General features: G+C 32.4%; 3 protein-coding genes across 3 annotated transcripts; 1 reads left to right on the top strand and 2 right to left on the bottom strand.

Annotated features, from left to right (window-relative positions):
- The first annotated feature begins 776 nt into the window (after window positions 1-776).
- On the top strand, window positions 777-3,744 carry LOC113394857 (ran-specific GTPase-activating protein-like). The gene is made up of 4 exons (XM_026632300.2): window positions 777-945; window positions 1,031-1,222; window positions 1,580-1,814; window positions 2,705-3,744. The coding sequence occupies exons 1-4, from the start codon at window positions 934-936 to the stop codon at window positions 2,959-2,961; spliced, it is 696 nt and encodes a 231-aa protein (XP_026488085.2). The 5' UTR covers window positions 777-933; the 3' UTR covers window positions 2,962-3,744.
- A 6-nt stretch (window positions 3,745-3,750) lies between these two features.
- Window positions 3,751-5,020, bottom strand: LOC113394856 (endoplasmic reticulum resident protein 29). The gene is made up of 2 exons (XM_026632299.2): window positions 4,345-5,020; window positions 3,751-4,239 (listed from the first exon to the last, which is right to left on the bottom strand). Exons 1-2 carry the CDS (start codon window positions 4,894-4,896, stop codon window positions 4,033-4,035), a joined length of 759 nt encoding a protein of 252 aa, XP_026488084.2. The 5' UTR covers window positions 4,897-5,020; the 3' UTR covers window positions 3,751-4,032.
- A 2,127-nt stretch (window positions 5,021-7,147) lies between these two features.
- LOC113394851 (uncharacterized) lies at window positions 7,148-18,364 on the bottom strand. The gene is made up of 10 exons (XM_026632292.2): window positions 18,243-18,364; window positions 12,843-13,039; window positions 12,389-12,527; window positions 12,197-12,324; window positions 11,435-11,678; window positions 10,541-10,957; window positions 9,371-9,510; window positions 9,046-9,187; window positions 8,457-8,590; window positions 7,148-7,303 (listed from the first exon to the last, which is right to left on the bottom strand). The coding sequence occupies exons 2-10, from the start codon at window positions 12,933-12,935 to the stop codon at window positions 7,187-7,189; spliced, it is 1,554 nt and encodes a 517-aa protein (XP_026488077.2). The 5' UTR covers window positions 12,936-13,039; window positions 18,243-18,364; the 3' UTR covers window positions 7,148-7,186.
- Between the last annotated feature and the right edge of the window lie 1,255 nt (window positions 18,365-19,619).

Here is a 19,619-nt window from a genome sequence, read left to right as displayed (position 1 = left end):
TTTGTATTAAATATTGCACTTCCCTAAGTGGAATGTTTCAAACAAATTTAGTCTGCTCCGATTTTCGGTATCTCGATTCACTCATTTAAGACGATGCCGAAATAGATTGAACAGTGAAGCACAGGATTACCACCCACATTCGATGAAATGGCGGCAGATTAGAGGAACAATTTGTGACTCCTATTCCCCTTACACTTAATATCTATAAGACCATGATCAGATCTGCTGTCCTATATGGATCAGAGTGTTGGGCCACGAATGAAAGAATGTATAAATAATGCATGGAGCGGAGATGAGAATGTTAAGAAGAATGTGTGGTGTTACGCGAATGGATAGAGTAAGGAATAAGTACATAAAAGGAAGTTTGAAAATGGCACCGGAAACCGAGAATCTTAGTGGAAACCGGCTGTTATGGTATGGGTATGTTATGCGGAGGAATGACTTTCATGTTGCGAGGAAGGTCTTGAGCATTGACGTGGATGGATATAGAGGAAGGGGGCGACCAAAGAATCGATAGATGGATTGTGTAAAAGACGATAAAGCTGGAAATAATGTTACTTGTGGGATGACGTTAGACAGAGAAGTCTGGAAGTAGAAGATATGCTGCGACGACCCCAAATAAAATTGGGATAAGGGCAAGAGGATAATGATCATGTAATCATTTAAGCTTTAAACATAAAATCAATCACATTTAATCAACATTTAAAATAAGTACGTAGTGTATTGCCATTATAAAATATTTAAAACTTATCAAATAGAAAATTATCAACTTTTATTAATCTGTGGACGAACCAGTAACAGCTAATCAAGTTTGTTTCTTTTGTATTTTGGTTAGATTGTTATTATATTTTAAATATATTAAATACTAAATAAAAGACAATATTCTAACATAATTGTGTTGACAAAAGTTAATAAGAGCTATTTTTTAAAGAAATGTCTTCGCCGGTAATTGTTGAATATATATTTATTGAACTTCTCATAAAAGTCGTTTTCGTGTGGTTTTTCTTATTTTATTCGATACTTTATTTAGACGGAGGAGAGCGTGAGGCGTAACAGTGAAAGCGAAGGCGGAGAAGTGGAGACACCAGAGCACGATCCACATTATGAGCCTATTGTATCATTGCCACTCGTTGATATACAAACCAATGAGGAGGAAGAGGAAGAGCTCTGCAAGATACGAGCGAGGCTCTACAGATATGACACTCACGATCACGAGTGGAAGGTTAGTCAAACATATAAAACTTTTTTAAATATTAATTTAAAAAAAAGACTTAACAAAAAATTAAAGGTTATATTTTCTAAATAATCTGACCAAAGAAAAGGTATGCTAGCACTACAAATTTTTCAGTATTTTCGTTTCGTGGAAAATATATTATTATTCATTTATGAAAAAATATTCTCAACTTCTAGAATGAGTCTATGCATATGAAGGTTTTCTTCTAATTTAATAAATATAATTTTGTATAAATTATTAATGAATGTTTGAAACAAATTGATTCTATGCATAATAATAAGCTTACACTGATAATTTAAATCATTGATATTTGTAGTTATTCATAATTAAAAATATATATTCTAGGAGCGAGGCACTGGTGATATAAAATTGTTACGTCATAAAGCAAACAATTCAGTACGAGTTGTAATGAGACGTGACAAAACATTAAAGGTTTGCGCCAATCACTTCATTACTCCGGATATTCGTATGAATGTACATTGCGGGTCTGACAAAGCCTTCAATTGGTCTGTTTTTGCTGATTACGCAGATGAAACCTGCAAGCAGGAGTTGCTTGCTATAAAATTTGGTAATCCACAAAGTAAGTAATTAATTTAAACAAATTAAAAAATATATATATAGTTTTTTACAATTTGTTAATAATTATACTGAGGGCTTCATAACTTAATATGAGCATATAATATATAAGCTTTAAACAAATAAGCAGTTTAACAGGGAGATCAAAAATGTGAATAAGATCAAGACTGGTTGATAGTTGATATTTTTATGATGCATATTTTTTATAATGTCTCATTCTGCCAATCTCTTGCTGAAAGTTTAGACAAACAACGTTTTTAAGATAAACACAACTAGAAAAAATATCATAAATATAAGCAAAAAGTAACTACAAAGCTGCATATAAAAGATGTTTTTTTATTTTCAAAGATATACTATATATTGTGTTAATGTTTATGCAAAATCCAAAACGGACTATGATTCTTATAAAAAAATGTCATGCCATTTGTAAAATAAAAATTCTATCAAAGTAACAGATTCACAACAATTAATTTTGAAATTGATTTTTTTTGGACATCACGCAAATTTAAGCAATGTCAAAAATGTAGGTTTTACAGTCATGTTAAGTTAGTATTCACATGACAATAGTAAATACATAATTAACACCTGTGTGCTAGGAGGGTAATCTTAAGTTTAGACAATAAGGTTGTTTTTTTTTTATATTAAATGAATACTGAATGTTATGTAGCTTGTTTTAAACCTTATATTATTATATCTTTGACATTTATAAATTTATTAATTGTATTAGTGTTGCTATTTTTAATTGGTCTGAGTTGATACTGACATGCACCACCACCACAATTGTTGTTGGCAACCATTGGTTGGAAATGTGCATGAACTGAGCACAGTGTACTTAATTAATCAATATATTCTAAAGACATTATATGTGTATATTCCAAAGATTTATTCCTTCAGATGCAGAACTATGGAAAACGAAATTTGCTGAAGCCCAAGAAATTGTCAGAACTAAGTGCAGTCTTTACACTCAAGATCAGTCTTCAGATGACGAGAGTAGTATTACAAGAAGTGAAGATACAGACACTCCAGAACCGAAAAGTTGTGAAAAAACAGTGGACGAAGAAGCAAAGAAAGAAAAAGGTGAAAACATAGAATCTGATGGTGTCATATTACAACTTAAAGAACTTAAAGTGGACAGTGAAAAGTCAGAGTAATGCATTTACTACATAAATTCCATTTGTTTTTTGTAAAAAGGTTAATTTTATCTTCAATATCATTGAAGGAATTTTGCATTTGTTATAAAGTGGAAAACAACTTAGTAGTTAGTGGTAATTTTTTAGATGCAACTGGATCCATTTAAAATTTGTGAGTAATAAAAATTTACATCTATGAGTAAACACTGAAATGTTTTTTAAAATATATGGCAAGACGTGCATTCTTACTAACTTGTATTGTAATAAATACATTTTTCTATTCAGACGTCTATTGAAGTAATGCAATAAGATTATTCACTCATTTGTATGGATTATATTTTTTTAGAGTAGTATGTTTTATTTCAATTATAATAAAATACTATTAGTACATATTTTACTTATGATTTTTTTAATACTAGAAAAATAGTTTATATTATTAAACTTATGTATTGAAATGTCTCTAGTAATTGAATTTTAAAATGTAACAAGTTACATTCGAATTTTGTGATCATTGGATTTGATGAGATAATTCTCGAATAGTTATTTTTATAGTTTAAGATTTCATGCATTCAACATTTTTGTAATACATTACATATCATTTAATAATTTGTTTGTTTTCTAAAATGAACTGCTGTATCCATTTTATATCAAAATTTTTCACATAAGAAAATTGGATGTTTTTACTATTCATGTAGTTTTAAACAAATATTTTTGGACTATAAACTGGCAATTGAATGCTGTTGTCTAGATTTGATGAAAATTATAATAAATATAGATTTTCGAAGGAGCAACTTCTAATAAAAACAGCTGTTTGCTTTCAAACCTTTATTGCGTGAACACAAATGCGTGCATCATTTATTCCCAAAGACCACATTTACATACAAATTCAAATCAGACTGAATATTTTTTATTTACTTAATAATGGAATGCATGAACTGAATAAAATATTCAGTATATTTGTGAGCTCAATAAAATAATGATATTCATACTTATAATTTACAATAAAATATTTACAAAAGAAAATTTATAATTAATAGTTAAAACTAATGTATAGTACATTGATGACTATCTGATGGGCAATATTCAAGACAGTTACAATTCTTCTTTTTTAGTTTGTTTTTGAGGAAATGTAAAAGACTGAAGGATGTTCAATCTGCCGCTAAGTTCATTCCTCTTTTTATCTGAAATTTTATCATCTAATATTTTTTTAACTCTGGCTATTTCAGTTTTAATAAATTCATCACCCTTTTCTAGAATCTTCTCCATTATAGTTTTATAGATTTTCCCAGTTGGGGTTGCCTGGAACATATACAAATTTTGATATTACATTTGCTGAATAATGATATTACACCTTTTAATTAATAATAATATAAAAAATTAGTAAATTGAGTGCATAATACATACCTTGCTACCTAGTTTTTCTAGAACATTCTCAGCTTCTTTGAGGACATTTTTACGACTATCTTGGTCAGAGTTTTTGAATTTGATAGCAAGCAAATCAAGATCTTTAATGCACCCTGGTAGGCTTAAGTATATCTCACTTTTGTCGCGAATAAACCGTCGCAACTGGTCGCTAGTAAAGCCTCTACTATCATCGAAGGTAATCGGTTCGCTTTTACCTTTTAAAAATAATTTTACCAATGGAAAATTATCTTTTGAAGCGCCATATTTATTTGCTAGAGCTTCATTATCTTTGTCGCCATAGTCCTTAACTCCTACTTCAGCGAATAGTAAATCTTCGATGTCCTTCGATTCTTTAGCGAGCGCCACGAAAGCATCATGCTTATCACCGTATGGAAAGGCGACATCAAATTTTACTACAGTTGCTTCAAATTTATTTATTATTTTGTCAAAAGTAAATTCGTCCAATTCAATCGAACCGCTAATACTTGTTGATGCTAAGTATGAGGATGGAACGGTAAATATGACACACACGAATGTTATTAACCGCCGCATTTTTTATCTAAATATAAAAATACTGTATTACGGCTGTGATGTTTACTACTTGAGTAATACTATTACTACTAATACTAAGCGAAATATTATCAGCAATTTAATTTTGCCGACACTATTTTATTGACTTTTCTGCTTGACAGCCGGCTGAAGTTTGTTCTTGATTACACGAAAAATTACTTCGACAAAGAATTCCGTTTCACTGTGAAAAGAATGAAATGTGACACGGATAACGGTTATATTATGCATGGTTTTATATATAAATTGATATAATTTAATAAAATTTCTTAAAACAATTTTATGTGTTATATTCTTGTCAGAGTGTAATAATAAATAACATTGTTTGGTGTATAACGCGATTTCAAAATCACATAAATTGCGTAAAAAGAACGTACATGTTTATTGACTGTTACACAATAAAGAATGATTAAGAATGATTGATTTTTTGACTGCCGTGGACTACAGGGATTGGTTGAAATGCAATTTAAATTATCAAACAGTACTAATGAAATTGTTTTCGTTTACAAAATGTTATATTATTTTATAAATTATTGCAAATTTAAATGTCTAGTAAGAGATCCAAGTTTGTATAGCCTATTCCAATCGAAGTAGGAATAAAGATAAAAAAACCTTAGATTTACGTATTTCATACGATTTGTTAATGCATAGGTAATAAAATATGCTCGGCTATATTGTGCACTATTAAGAGTTTATGATTAATATATCTATATTTATAATTCAAAACTCTTACACTTAACTTACTTTTATCCATTTTAATTTTACTTCCAAAATTCCAAAATTCCCGATAACAGTTTCGTCGACGTTCAAAACGCCATTTTTTCGCAAATCCATAGTAAATATCATTGATTAATCAAGCTCTCGACCAATGCTTTAGCAATTTACTGATGATTTCAAGTACAGTATTTGGTCTATTGCAATCCAGTATGCCTTGCTCTAAGCTGGATCAAACTGAGCACAGCCTCGGCGACAAAGTATTTGTAGTTTGTTGATTTTATATCGTATTACAGGAACCTGGATTAACGATTTCCCCCTCGCACAGCTTATCCCAGCTGGATCGATTGCGATTACAAAAAAATTATACTTCAGCCACGAATGCAATAATAGAATAGTTAGCGATTTATTGAATTCGTGCAAAGCGAGTTTAGGTAAGGGGAAAGGTGAAAAATTAAGTGTAATGGAAAATGAAGGTGGAAGTTCAGATAGAGAAGGAAGTAGTAGTGATGATAGCAGAAAAAAAAAGAGATTCTATAAAATACTTAGGAAATACAATAAAAAAAAACAAAAATTGGGTTTACTTTTATTTTACATATTTTCAAACTATATATATTATTAATAAAACACGTGGTAGTCTTTGATGGGTGAGGTGTTTTGATGTAAAACTCTTGTCTGTTACTTTTTAGATAAATAACACAGTTGCCCTTTATTAATCTTACTAATATACAGGGTTATTGGTATTTCGACGTATTCCCGTTAGGAGGTGATAGGGGTGACTATTTGCAATAATTTTAACCCCCATATGCATGATGCAAAAGTGAACCATTTCTGAGTTATCACGTTTTTTAGGTTTTTTCAAAATAAGTCAAAATGCAACTTCAAAAATTTATTTAAAAAAAAGTTTCGACTCAAATCTACTTTTTTCTTCTGATTTATAAAAACGATTAAACACTGGATATTTTTCAATATTTAAACAATAATTATCGGTCCAGATTTAAAAATGCGAGACGGAAAACGATATTATTTGACGGGAATAGTTCGAATTACCAATAACCCTGTATAAACGGAAAAATTTGGGCGGATGGATGTTCGTTACTGATCACTATAGAACGATTGATCGGATCTGAATAAAATTTAGCACAGAGATAGGACAAAGTCTGGAATGGCAAATAGTTTAATAATTATCCCGAAAAATTACCTAACACCTGTACCTCATATACAGGCATAGCTGCGTGCCGTAATTAGCATATAATAAAAATACATGCTAAGAATTATTAATTTTCTTAATTATTCATTCTTCATTAAGTATTAAACGTTGATTATTTATTGTATTTTTTATTAATTCGAAAATCGAAATTAATTAATTTTGAAGAAAATTATTTACTTAATTAATTAATTGAAAGAACGAGACAGCATTAACTGATCCCCTTATCAACATTAACAGGTATAGCTGATAGTAATTAAGTAACTCATTTATACGTAATATGAGAACCTCGTTTAAAATAAATACAAATTATAATATGGTCTTATTTATTTTTGAACACGTTTTGAACAATTTTCACTCGTTTCGCATCTCAAGTCTTCGGTTTTCGCATTGTTTTTTATAAATAACATCTAGCTTCTGTACGTCTGTCCAGCTAAGGCCCTGCCAGTGCCCCATGGCCCAACCGTCGTTCTGAATAATAATATCAAATTTAATCAAAATTTCTTTAGTAATGAGCGCTTTCATACATATGATAGTACAGTAAATATTTTTTTTGGGAACATTGGCTAATTAAACACTTTCGATAAAATCAAAATAAAAGGTTCACAAAAGGTCTTTTGAATCATATAACTCGAAGTCATGTACAGTATTGTATTAAAAGCGAAGCTGGTTCGGGATATATATTATACGGAGAATAAGTGGAAAGAAACGCAGAAACTGACTAAATAAAAGTATCTTTACATTTCGTATCAACAGTGCTACTCTAAAAAATTTCACTCTGATTTGATCGACTGATGGTGATACGTTATTTTGACGCGCAGGGCCGGACCGTAAGTTTAGGGGGCCCTGGGTTAACACTACTTAGGTGCCCACCTAAGACATATCTGAACGTAGACTTGAATTAAATTAATTGAATGGGTTTGATTAATTGCAGGACTCGCAGGGCTGCAAACCATACGATCTGTTTAATTTAATAAAGTTATGGATTCTTTCGCATTATAGTCTATTTTTGAATTTGACTTGACTTAGCTGGGGCCCGCTTGAATACATGGAGGCCTGGGCTGAAGCCCAAAAAGCCATGTGGTAGAACCGGCCCTGTTGACGCGTGTCCTTTAAATTTAAAAAGTTACTTTCTGACACAATATCACGAGCGTGTTCGGTGGGATGTTTCGAGTTTTAAATTAACGTAACATTAAATGACGACTTTCCCCGAGACGCAGACATATATTGATTTCAAATTGATTTATTAAATCAACATAAATACGTTTAGGTAATAATGTGTTTTTGATGTTTCATTGTATGCGAGTATAGCGCGGTGAGTCTCATAGTACTGTGTGTGTGTGAGTAGGAGGTTAAACTTATCGCTGAGTTTAGTGTCAACGAAGCGATTTGTGACACTCGGTACTCATATTCGTAACAATCTATACTGATGAATGAAGGACGTCCTTTTTGTAATATCTAACTGAACAAACGACTAAAGCTTAAAACTTATACTAGAAGATGCAGCGCGTGTCAAAGAATATTTTGTCATAGAAATAGCTGCGTTTTGCAGTTTCCATTTCGACTATTGTCGTGAAAAAGGAGAATTTAATATTATTGTTTTCTGTAAATAAATAGAACTAACCCAAATTGGATACATAATGTTTGTAACGCCATCTTTTATTTGCAGCCACGGGTAATGCATGACGCTTTGGTAGTCGTAAGCGAAGCCTGCGGACGCGGCGGGAGGCAGCTTTTCTTCCATCTCTTTCTTTATTTCTGTTTGCAAATAAAAAAAAAATACATTCACAACACTATGACACAATTTTTTTTTGACTGCTTTGTTCTGCTGATGGACAATAAATACCTTCATGAGATATTTTTAAAATAAACCACTTAATTTAATTCTTTTTTTGGAATTTTTCGTATCGTTTAATGCCGTAATTAAATGTGTGAGAACGAATTTTAACAATCAACAAAATAATTGAACAATTTTAATTATTTATAAAGCAATAGTTAATTTTATAATAAACATTAATTGTCATCATCTTACACAACTTATGTGACGATTATTTATCATAGTTTATACACAATTAAATCATACAGTACCTTTAAACTGATACGACAGACCAATTTGTATAATAGTTCTAAGATATTTATAAACTTCCTCAAGGAAGCACTCACATTAAGATATTCTAGTAAGTTAAGTTATATTATTATATTAGTTTTATTACCTGGAGTAAGATTATCCCAGAGGATATGCAAATATGTATCCCGATCGTGCATGCTGTGCTGGTGATCCAGTCCCAGCACGTGGACAAACACATGGAGTAAGTCATTCACGGAATTGAAACAATCCGAGTGTATTATTAAAACCTGCAAGATATTGCTACGATTATTAACGCGACGTCAAAGTATTTAGATCTACATTTTCTGCTTTTTTAAATTATTTATTGGGTTTGGATAATTATTTAAAAAGATCGCATAAGTGGGTTGAAATGATGATTTTATGTAAAAAAAAAAGGTTAATATTATTTAGTTTTTTAAATATTTCAATACTTTGTTTCCGTTTGGTCTTCCTGCTGGAGGACATTTACACCCAGGCTCTGAAGAACGTTTTAACAAGATCACGTTAACCGCATGTCGTCTATGAGGTGAAATTGGTATCCTAATCTTCTTACTTCCTTCTTTTACAGTTCCTGTGAATTCAAATATATTGATGATTACTCAGTTTAATTAATATTATAATGTAACATACTACACATACATACCTATTTAATATAATTAACAGTAAAATTATCTTCAATAATAAATAATAATATTTTATTTATTAATATGTATAAAAGACTTAGTTATATAATTAAAAAAGATAACCAAAGACACTAGATAGATATTCAAATTATGTTAAACTAGCGACCCGCCCCGGCTACGCACGGGTGCAATGCTAATATTAAATAAACTACAGAATATCTTTATATACAACGTCCACAGCTTTTTTATCATTAGACAATACAAACCGCTATGTCTCTGCATTTTAAATCTGTAATATCTCCAAAAATATTCATTTTAATTACATGCTGTAAAGGACCATATTGATCTAAATTAAATGCACAATGTATTCAATGTAGTTAATTGGATAAGGAGTAACGCTATATTGACTAACTTTATTGTGGACCTCTTTTAGGCATATAATACTGTAGTACATTATTTTGATCTATCTCGTAGGGTTCAGCCAGCGTTTGCAATGTAAGCGCAAAAAATATGTTTATTTACGACATAACATTAGAAACCTCTAAAATTATCAGTGTTTCTCTACTTTATTGCATACATTATACATATGTATGAGCATATGGGCCACAAAATTTCACTGTAGGTAATATTAACCATTATTTATATCGCCAATGCGCCACCAATCTTGGGAACTAAGATATTATGTCCCTTGTGCCTGTAGTTACACTGGCTCACTAACCCTTCAAACCGGAACACAACAGTTTGTTTGACGGTAAAATATATGATGAGTAAGTGTTACTTACCCAGACGAGCTTGCACAAAGCCCTACCACCAAGAAATTGATATATCCATTTGTGTAAATTGTTACATGGTATTGTTTTATGAATTGTCTTTCATTTAGATATTGAGAAAAACCTAATAAAATGACTGTTCTTTATCTAATCGATAATTCATTCAAGAGTAAGGAGAGAATAATTTTACTTCACCGGAACTACTTACCTTTCCTTGATTTCTTTACTTGCTTAATCTTAGAACGTCCTTGAGCTTTTGGTTTTTTTGCCTTTAATCGATGTCTTAAGACCTTTATACCTGTAGTGTCATTATCTGTATCACTCTCATCAGATATGGGATCGATTAAGCTCATGTTAGTTATGGTCAGTGTTAGTTTATATTCGTTAGGATTGGGTGTAACAACGTCAACAGGTGTGGTAGTGTTTTTTTCTGACGATACTTCTCTAGTCTGATTATCTTCCGTTTTCATAATCGACAGTGCAGTATTTTCTGGAGATTCATTGGTGTTATCGTTATCATTTTTATTATTACGTTTATCTTCATCAGTGATGTCTCTAAATTCAATACAAGTTTCCTTCTCAATGTGATTCAGTACGGCCTTTATGTTTTCTCTTTCCTCAGCCGCTAAAATGTAATTAAATAATTTAAAAGAATCATGTTTTTATGGGCCAACTGATAGTAAGTGGTCACCACCACCCAACGACATTGGCGCTGTCAGTAACAATATGCACTCCTTACAACGGCAATGCGTCACCGACCTATGGAACTAAACAAGTTATACTGGCTTATTCACCCTACAAACCGGAACACAACAATACTAAGTATTTTTTTATGGTAAGTAATAGTCAAAATACAACATTTTTCTGCTGAAGATTACTCACTCCGCTACAATGGAGAGGGATCAGGGTCTTTTATTATTTTGTGCGATTAAAGGATATTATAAGAATTTTACTAGGTTTACTTTAGGTTACATTGCGATGTTTTACTTCAGTACAAAGATGAGATGATATTATATTCCCAAAATAAGCACATGATATCCTCAAAGAAAGGTTTTTGTTGATAATTATGATGATTAAAAGTGTATTGAAATATAGAACTTACTAAATTCTAATGCGTCTTTAATCTTATAATTTATAATTCCATAAGGCCACACTCTATCTTTAAAGTATTTGTTAATATCCTCTTCCAGCACCTCTTTGGTCTCAATGCTAACTTTGCCAACACTCGGGCATGTCTTGAGTAAGTAGTCTTTGTTTCGTTCGACGCATTCAAGCCCGTATATCATTCCGATTTTTTCTACGTCCTGTTCGCTGAAAGCATCTCGTTGACCGAACTTGGTACCTGACTGATAATATACAATATGGAAAAATATATTATGTTAATTCATTAATATCACTTCAAATATTTATTGAATCGGCTTTGGTCTACTAATTTAGAGGTAAATATCGCGTATTTTATAGTTGCCAGTGCTTGCATCCCCGTGTCTCAGAAAGCACGTGTCAGATTGTAGGCCGTAGGGCTTTTATAGTGAGGAAATACACTGCAGTTGTGTAATTATATGTACAATAGTCTCCGTTGAGCCACCGTAGTCGAAATCAGTCAGGAGGACATGATCATAAAAATATATAAAAAGTCTTAGCATGATAATTCGTTATTTAAATGTATATATATATATATATCTATTACTTTATCAAATATATGAGTTAACTTTTCGTCAAATTAATACTTAACAAGCTCTTTTAAAGTATCTATTCATCGTTCGAATCAAATTAAAATCTACAGATTCAACAAAGAAGAACGGGCCAGAACGTCCATAGTTACTCTATTTCGTCAAAATAAATTCAGTTAATTAAATAGACTTACATTAGTGTATACAGTTACTTGTCCATTTTTAGAGAAGGCTCTAGGTGGATAGTGGAGGACGCTCGCATAATCATAAGGGAGGTTGGATAAAGGATCGCCTTCCCTAACCTCAAAAAATTTTTTATAACCTAAAAAAGAAATGATCAGCAATGCGTATTTAAAACATAAAAAGTGGGATAAAATAATACATACCGGGCTTAATGTTTTCATATATGATTGTTACGTGGTTATCTCTATCAGGACGTGTGTGTTCGTGGGAAAATCCTAAAATATGCATCACTTCGTGAGCTATTTCACCTTGTGATAAGCAATCATAACCGAATACGACCATCTAAAATGTGAAGTGAAGTTTTATTACAATTAGTTGAAACGAAACATTATTCTTAATTATTATATTGTAAAAAAGTAAGAGCCGAGATAGCCCAGGGCCTCCACGTGAAACTTAACTAAAGATAGCTGGATAGACCGAGACGAAAAATACTGAGCTCCGAAATATTTGAATTATCATTATACTCGCCTTTAACGATGAAGGATAACATATAGAGAAAACCGTGAACCGTGTGTTGGAGGCATCTCAGCAAACGGTAACTTTTATTTTATTACATTTTTTTGTCATTTATTAAAAATGTCTCGTACTAGATACTACCTGAACACCAGTGTTGGGTTTACGTTCATTGGTATGAACACATTGCCGTATACCAGAGGGGTTTGTAATGTAGAGCCATTCAACACTTTGCATGGATCGCTTGTCAGTTGGTCTCTCCCTGAGTCGTTGGAGACGGATGCATGTTGCCTTTTCAATATAATCAAAAGCTTTAAGAATAGTTTCAGCTAAAAATGAATCTGAAAAACGTAAGCCAATAGTTTATACTTATAGACATTATTGTAAATAACTATTATTTAAGACTAACTCTAGCTGTATCTAGATTTGGTTCAAAATACTTTGGTATTTAACAATATTTTCGTGGAAAGTCAGCAAATATGACCAATAAGCAAATGATCTTAATTTTAATATAACATTAGTAACTGCCTGCAGCTGCGCATGCGTTTGAATCTCGGGCGATAGTCTAGGCCGTCTTATCCCATTCCAAGTCCCTAAAGCGCGCGGAAACACGAGACCCTGGTGAGCCGACTATTGCCTTTATCTCGACTACCTTTATTTTCCATTTTAAAACAGTATAATATAACTACTGTTTATAATTGTCGTATATAATTGTTGGGGGTCCCCTACTCTTACATCACGGCCTTCAAATTCACGCTGCACTGCCAGTAACATTACAAAAACAATTATATATATATAGTATATAGTAGTGTATAGTATAAGCTTTTCGCACCTTGACTATGGGACACTCATGCCTCGTGTGCCCTTATAGTAAATAGGAGCTGTACACGTAAATGGGAACTGTATATACAATCTACCCCATGTCCTTTTCTGTGTCTTTGACAACATGGATGCAATTTTTCTAATGGTATGAGTAGTTAAGATATAAATCCGTAATAAATAAACGAAAATAACAACAAATAAAAAACCGCATATAAAATAATATTAGTTAGGTTGTCAGTTCGGCGTAATGTAATATGATCTTTGAATGATATCATTCATCGTACGATTCTGCACGTGTTCAGTGTTGCAGCTTTCGGTAGTCGAATAAATGTATGTAAAGGTAAATTGATTAAATACGAGTATATAATACACATCGTTGCTTTGTTTTATTATTTTAATTATAAATAATATATTAATGAACTGGGTAGCTAACTTATAGGGTATCGTTAATTTATATATAAAAAGCCGAGATGGCCCAGTGGCTAGAACGCGTGCATCTTAACCGATGATTTCGGGTTCAAACCCAGGCAAGCACCACTGAATTTTCATGTGTTTAATTTGTGTTTATAATTCCTCTCGTGCTCGGCGGTGAAGGAAAACATCGTGAGGAAACCTGCATGTGCTAATTTCAACGAAATTCTGCCACATGTGTATTCCACCAACCCGCATTGACCGTCTCCAAACTGTCTCATCAAAGGGAGACGAAGTCTTAGCTCAGCAGTGGGAAATTTACAGGCTGCTAATGTTATGTTATGTTATATATAAACTCTTTCATTAACGAAAAAAATCGATGTTTCTCATCAATCAGGCGTCCTGTGACGGTTTTATTATTTGTTATTATTACAATTCTGCTAAATAACAAAAGGGATATTTTTTATTGCAACTTACTGCCGCAATGTACGTTATGATAAGGTGCGTATGCTTAGTGCTCAGTGCGTAAAATGATTTAGGTTAAAAGAGAAATGATGAATAAATAGCGGCACAAGAGTTGAGGCTATACACACACATACATGCAATGTTTTGTTTACAGCCGGAAATATAAATTGGTTGTGTTTGTATGAAACGATGGCAGAAAAAGTTGCTAGCATTGATTCGTTTCGATTTAGTATTAATTTATTTATATAATTTTAAATTAATGCTTTGTATTACGGAAGTAAATATATTTTTCTATTAATCGTGTAGTAATTTACTACAAGGTATAAACCAGTAGTTCCCAAACTTATTTTTCTCGTGGATCACTTTCAAAATTTTTCTGGTTTTGATGGACCCCTGATGCTGCTACATTTCTACCACATTCTTAAAGTCGCCAAAAAATAAAAATTGTGTCGCTTCTGAGTTCTGTCCCTATATTCCGATAAGTAAAATAAAAACGAAAAATGGTACATTTTATAACACTTTATTTATTAAAAGAATAGAATTACAAGAAAAAATTAATAAGGTAATATAGGTTCAGGTCATAATTTTAATTAATGGGAAGGATGTATTTGATGGAGTGTCAGCAAACGATCAATGTTTGGTTTTATTTTTGTGAGCAATAACCCCAAATCCCCCCACTCTGTGATGTTTAATTTGCTCCTTTTTTTTGTTAAGGGGTTTGTAACGGCACTAAAACTCCTTTCGACAAGGTATGACGAGGGAAAAGTTATTAAAAATTTCCTTGCAATTTCCCACAGTCCAGGATATTTTTCGGGTATTTCTGCTTGCAGCCAAAATGTTTGGTAGCCTTTTCTAAATTTCACCTTCCGCTCCTCAATGGTGCTTAGCTCGAGCAGCTCCTCTTGTAATACCACATTGGCCAATTCCGTTTCATCAAATGGATTTATGATCGATGGTGGTATATCCGTCGTCAGCATATCTTCAAACCTGGTTTTGAAGTCATCATGCAGGGCACTTAAATGTTGACTGTAGGTATGGATATCCTCATCAATACATTCTACCTGCGACAAGTTTGGAAATTGAGAGAATTCGCGCCGACTAATGTTTTGCTTCATAAATTTCAATTTCCCAAGAAAAGCCGAAATGATTCCCTTTGTTTTTATTAAATTCAGGCTGTCACCTTGTAACTGCAAGTTAATATCGTTAAATTTTTTAAACAAATCTGTCAAATACGCAATGTCTGCTTTGAATTTGATCAAGTTTTATTTTAAATCTGGATCTCTACTTTCTAGGAACTCTAATACGGAATCGAAAACAGAGTAAAATCTCGTTAAGCATGCACCTTTCGACAACCAGCGTACTTACTGAAGTACGCTGGTTATACATACTGATGTAAGAGCAGTCGTTGGAAGTCTTCATCATTTTCGTCGCACAATCGAGCAAATAAACGCGTATTCAATGCATTGCTTCTGATTTTGTTGACAGCTTTTATTACAAAATAAAGAAATTGGTTCAACCTGTCACTTAAGTATTTTGCCACAAGATGTTGTCGGTGGATTACGCAATGAATAGCTGGTAGCCCTGGTATAATTCTTTTGAGGTGACTCATAAACCCACGATATCGCCCGACCATTGCAGGAGCTCCGTCGGTTGCCACTGAAATAATGTTTGTAAATGAAATCGCTTTTTCCGTAAAAAAATTACTCAGGACATTAAATATTGATTCGCCTTTAGTGTCAGTCTCCAAAGTTCTGGCAAATAGCAATTCTTCGTGAATTTCTTCCTCCATAATAAATCGGACATATGCCAATAATAATGCTTCATTACCGGGTAATGTCGACTCGACCAGTTGTATAGAAAAATTAGTTTTTTGCAGATTGCACAAAAACCTTTCGATATCAGAGCTCATTTCATCAATGCGTCTTTGTACAGTATTGTTACTATTGGATTTCTTTTTAGTACGTCAAATGGAGATTTATGCAAAACAGTTTTTAAAACCTCTTCAACAGCGGGTAAAATTTATTAAAAGTTCAAATAATCGACACTATATTGTCGACATTTTTTCTTTGCTTTAGCCATGTTTCGTGTCAGTTACATTACCTGTAAAAAAAAAATGTTTTAGTAACCAAGTTTTTTTCTGAATATAGGTATCACACCGCAGCCTTTGTCAGCACGCGGAAATAAAATTACGGCTTGTAAAGGGACCAACTAATAAACCACTAAGACAAATACAGACGTTTTCACAAAACGGTATTAATTTTAAAGTACCTAATTTACCACTAATTTTTAATAAAAATTGGTGTATTCAGTATCGAATACTGATCATATTTGTGTAGAAAAAAATAAAAGTCGAAATCCCAAAATTGTCCATAAAAACGATAACTAACATTTCATCAAATCAATGAGTTCACGCGCTCCGTGTATTTGCGTATTTTTGTCTGCGGCTTCATTGTTAAAACGTGACAAACTGGCATCGAAGCTCAAGTCCCGCGCTTTTCCCGTCGCCCGCGCACCGCTCGCTCTTACCGAAAAGGAATAGTTTTGATAAAATAGTTACTTCAAAATCAATTTAAAATGATTGTGAAATTACTGTCTTATAAAATTAGTAGTTATTTGCAAGAAGAATTACAAAATTAATTGCTCTGCGATATTGCTTATTCGGCCTTTTTAGAGAGGTAGTGCTTCTCTCGTGAAAAACCAATTGAATATAACGTGCTGTGTTTGTCTTCAAATCGAAAGAGGATAATTAAAATATCTGTAAGTTACTAAGTTACCTATCTATACAAGCAGTTGTGATCAACCGACTAGTACACGTAAACAAAATACTTAAGTACTATAACAAAAAAAAAGGTAGGTACTTACTTTTCTCCGGCACTAGCAAACACTGATATAAATTTTCTCACACCTTTTTTTCGAAATTCCGGAAACAAATAAATGAGTTTGCCTTTGGCATCAAGTATTTATAGTGGTGATCAAGTTCATGTCTGAACAAGCATTAAGCATTGTCGGGCGGATAGCGGTTTGCAAGTCTGTACACGAAATTGCACGTAATATTGAATACGCAAGTTTGGACAAGTAACAGTCGCTTGCCTTATTAAAATATTATCTGCTTAGTTAGGTACTTAAAACAATGTAGGTAGGCCCTTATAAAAACTATTTTTGCTCTTTACTATCAAAAGCAGATAAATTTTCGTGGACCCCCATTAACATCTTATGGACCCCATTTTTTATTCACGCCTACGTAGACCCCCAGCAAGTCTCCCGTGGACCCCTGGGGGTCCACCTGGACCACTTTGTGAATCACTGGTATAAACACTTTAGTTAAGTCAATTTGAGTTTTATTATTAAATAATTATTTTAAGCTTTTTTTACTATCAGTACATGATCTAAGTATGTATACTTGTATAAAAACCAATGTATTAATATCTTAAAGTAACAGCCTGTACCACATTTGGTCCAAGAAGTCTCCAGTTTTACATGATTATAGAATACGCATGTGGTATATTTTCATCCGAAACGTGCAGGTTATCTCACGATAGTGTTCTTATACACCGATTACAATACTGAATGCGCAATCTTCGTTGAGAATCATGTTCTAGCCATTAAGCCATTTCGTTTCTTACAACTTCATAATAAACAAATCGCCAGTGGAAAGGAAGAAATGCAAAACCGCCAAACCGATACTTTTAGGAAATGAGATTTAAAGTAAAAGCGTTTAACCTCATTTTTCGATACTAACATTTTGGCACTTAAGCTTCTCTTCCTGTCCTCCAATAAAATAATATAAAAGCAATGTTTTAATTGTCACGTTCTTCAATACAATACAATCATTGTATTGTAACCTACCATACGTGTTTGGGTCAATAAAAAACGGCACAATGCCATATTTCCATTTCTTAATCCATGGTATTTGAGGAGACGGCGATTTTAATGGTTTAGTGTTTTTTTCTTCTTCTAAAGGCAAAGGTCCAAAGAGTTGTGCCGGTGCAAAGTTGAATCTTCGATATACATTTTCAGTTTCATTCTACAAATAGTTAAATAGTCGAATTAAATTATAAGTAAGGGGTCGTAATTCGACCAAAATCAAAATCAAAATCAAAATATATACTTTATTTACAAGCTCTTTGAATCGTTATTTCAAAGAACTATAATTACAGTAAAGATACCGCCGTTTCAATATGTAGATTTTACTGAAAAGAACTGATAAGAAACTCAGTAGCGATGATCATTTACTTTATAAAATTTTGAAATTACTGACGATTTATAACGCACTGCCTAAACTGATGGGTCAAACAGTATAAAATTATGCACAGTTACTATGGAACGTAGGTGAGAAACATGGAAGGATTTTTCAAAAATTTTCTCCGAAGTGGACGAAAATCGTGGATGAGAGTATTTGCATAATTACGTCATTTTTAAAAGTTAGAAATATGAAACTCAGCATTTTGGTAAAATAAATTAGGCTTAAGAATGAAAGACGTTTTTCAAATGGTTTAAATAAGAGATGACAATTTGCATGGAATTTCGTCATTTTTGATGTTAGAAAAAGGGCAATCGGTGTTTGGGCTTCTGCTTATGAGTAAAAGATAGAAGAGTCACGTTGTTTTTAATTATTATAAGGGTCATCCCTTGGGGATGAATGTTTTTATGGAAGTCATTATGCTTCTGTTTATGATTAAAGCAAATTGTTACTTAGTTAAAAAAAAATAATCAATTAAAAGAATATGATTGGGATTGAGAGAATTCGCTTAGATTGATTACACTCGTCAATGGTTAAAAAAAAAAAATCGGTTGACACAGTAGAAACAGATACTGTAATGTTTTCTCTTTGTTTATTTATAAATATATTCACGTCAAATTTACGTATTCAAGCATTGATCTTGTTGATAATTTCTCTTTAATAAAAATAGTAGATGTAGTAGTTTTCCGGATTAATCGGTGAGTGAACCAATTATAGGCATAAGAGACGCAACTTCTTAGATCTCGAGGTTGTTGGTACATTGGCGATGTAAGTCCTTCAAGTTTATGGTATATAATATACATATAAGTTAATAGATTTATTACCAACATGATAGCCGAACAACTAATTTTATCTTAAGAAGTCCCTTCCAAAGTTAAAAATAGTAATACTGTAATTCGTTTACCTTTGTTTTGGAATCAGTTACATTTCTACGTCGATATTTTACTGCTTTACCGCTCGGGTCCACGTCATCGTACAATTTG

This window comes from Vanessa tameamea, chromosome 21 (genome assembly GCF_037043105.1).
Source record: "Vanessa tameamea isolate UH-Manoa-2023 chromosome 21, ilVanTame1 primary haplotype, whole genome shotgun sequence".
NCBI lineage: Eukaryota > Metazoa > Arthropoda > Insecta > Lepidoptera > Nymphalidae > Vanessa > Vanessa tameamea.
The sequence above is the reverse complement of the archived record's forward strand: the minus strand, read 5'-3'. Positions and strand labels throughout refer to the sequence as shown.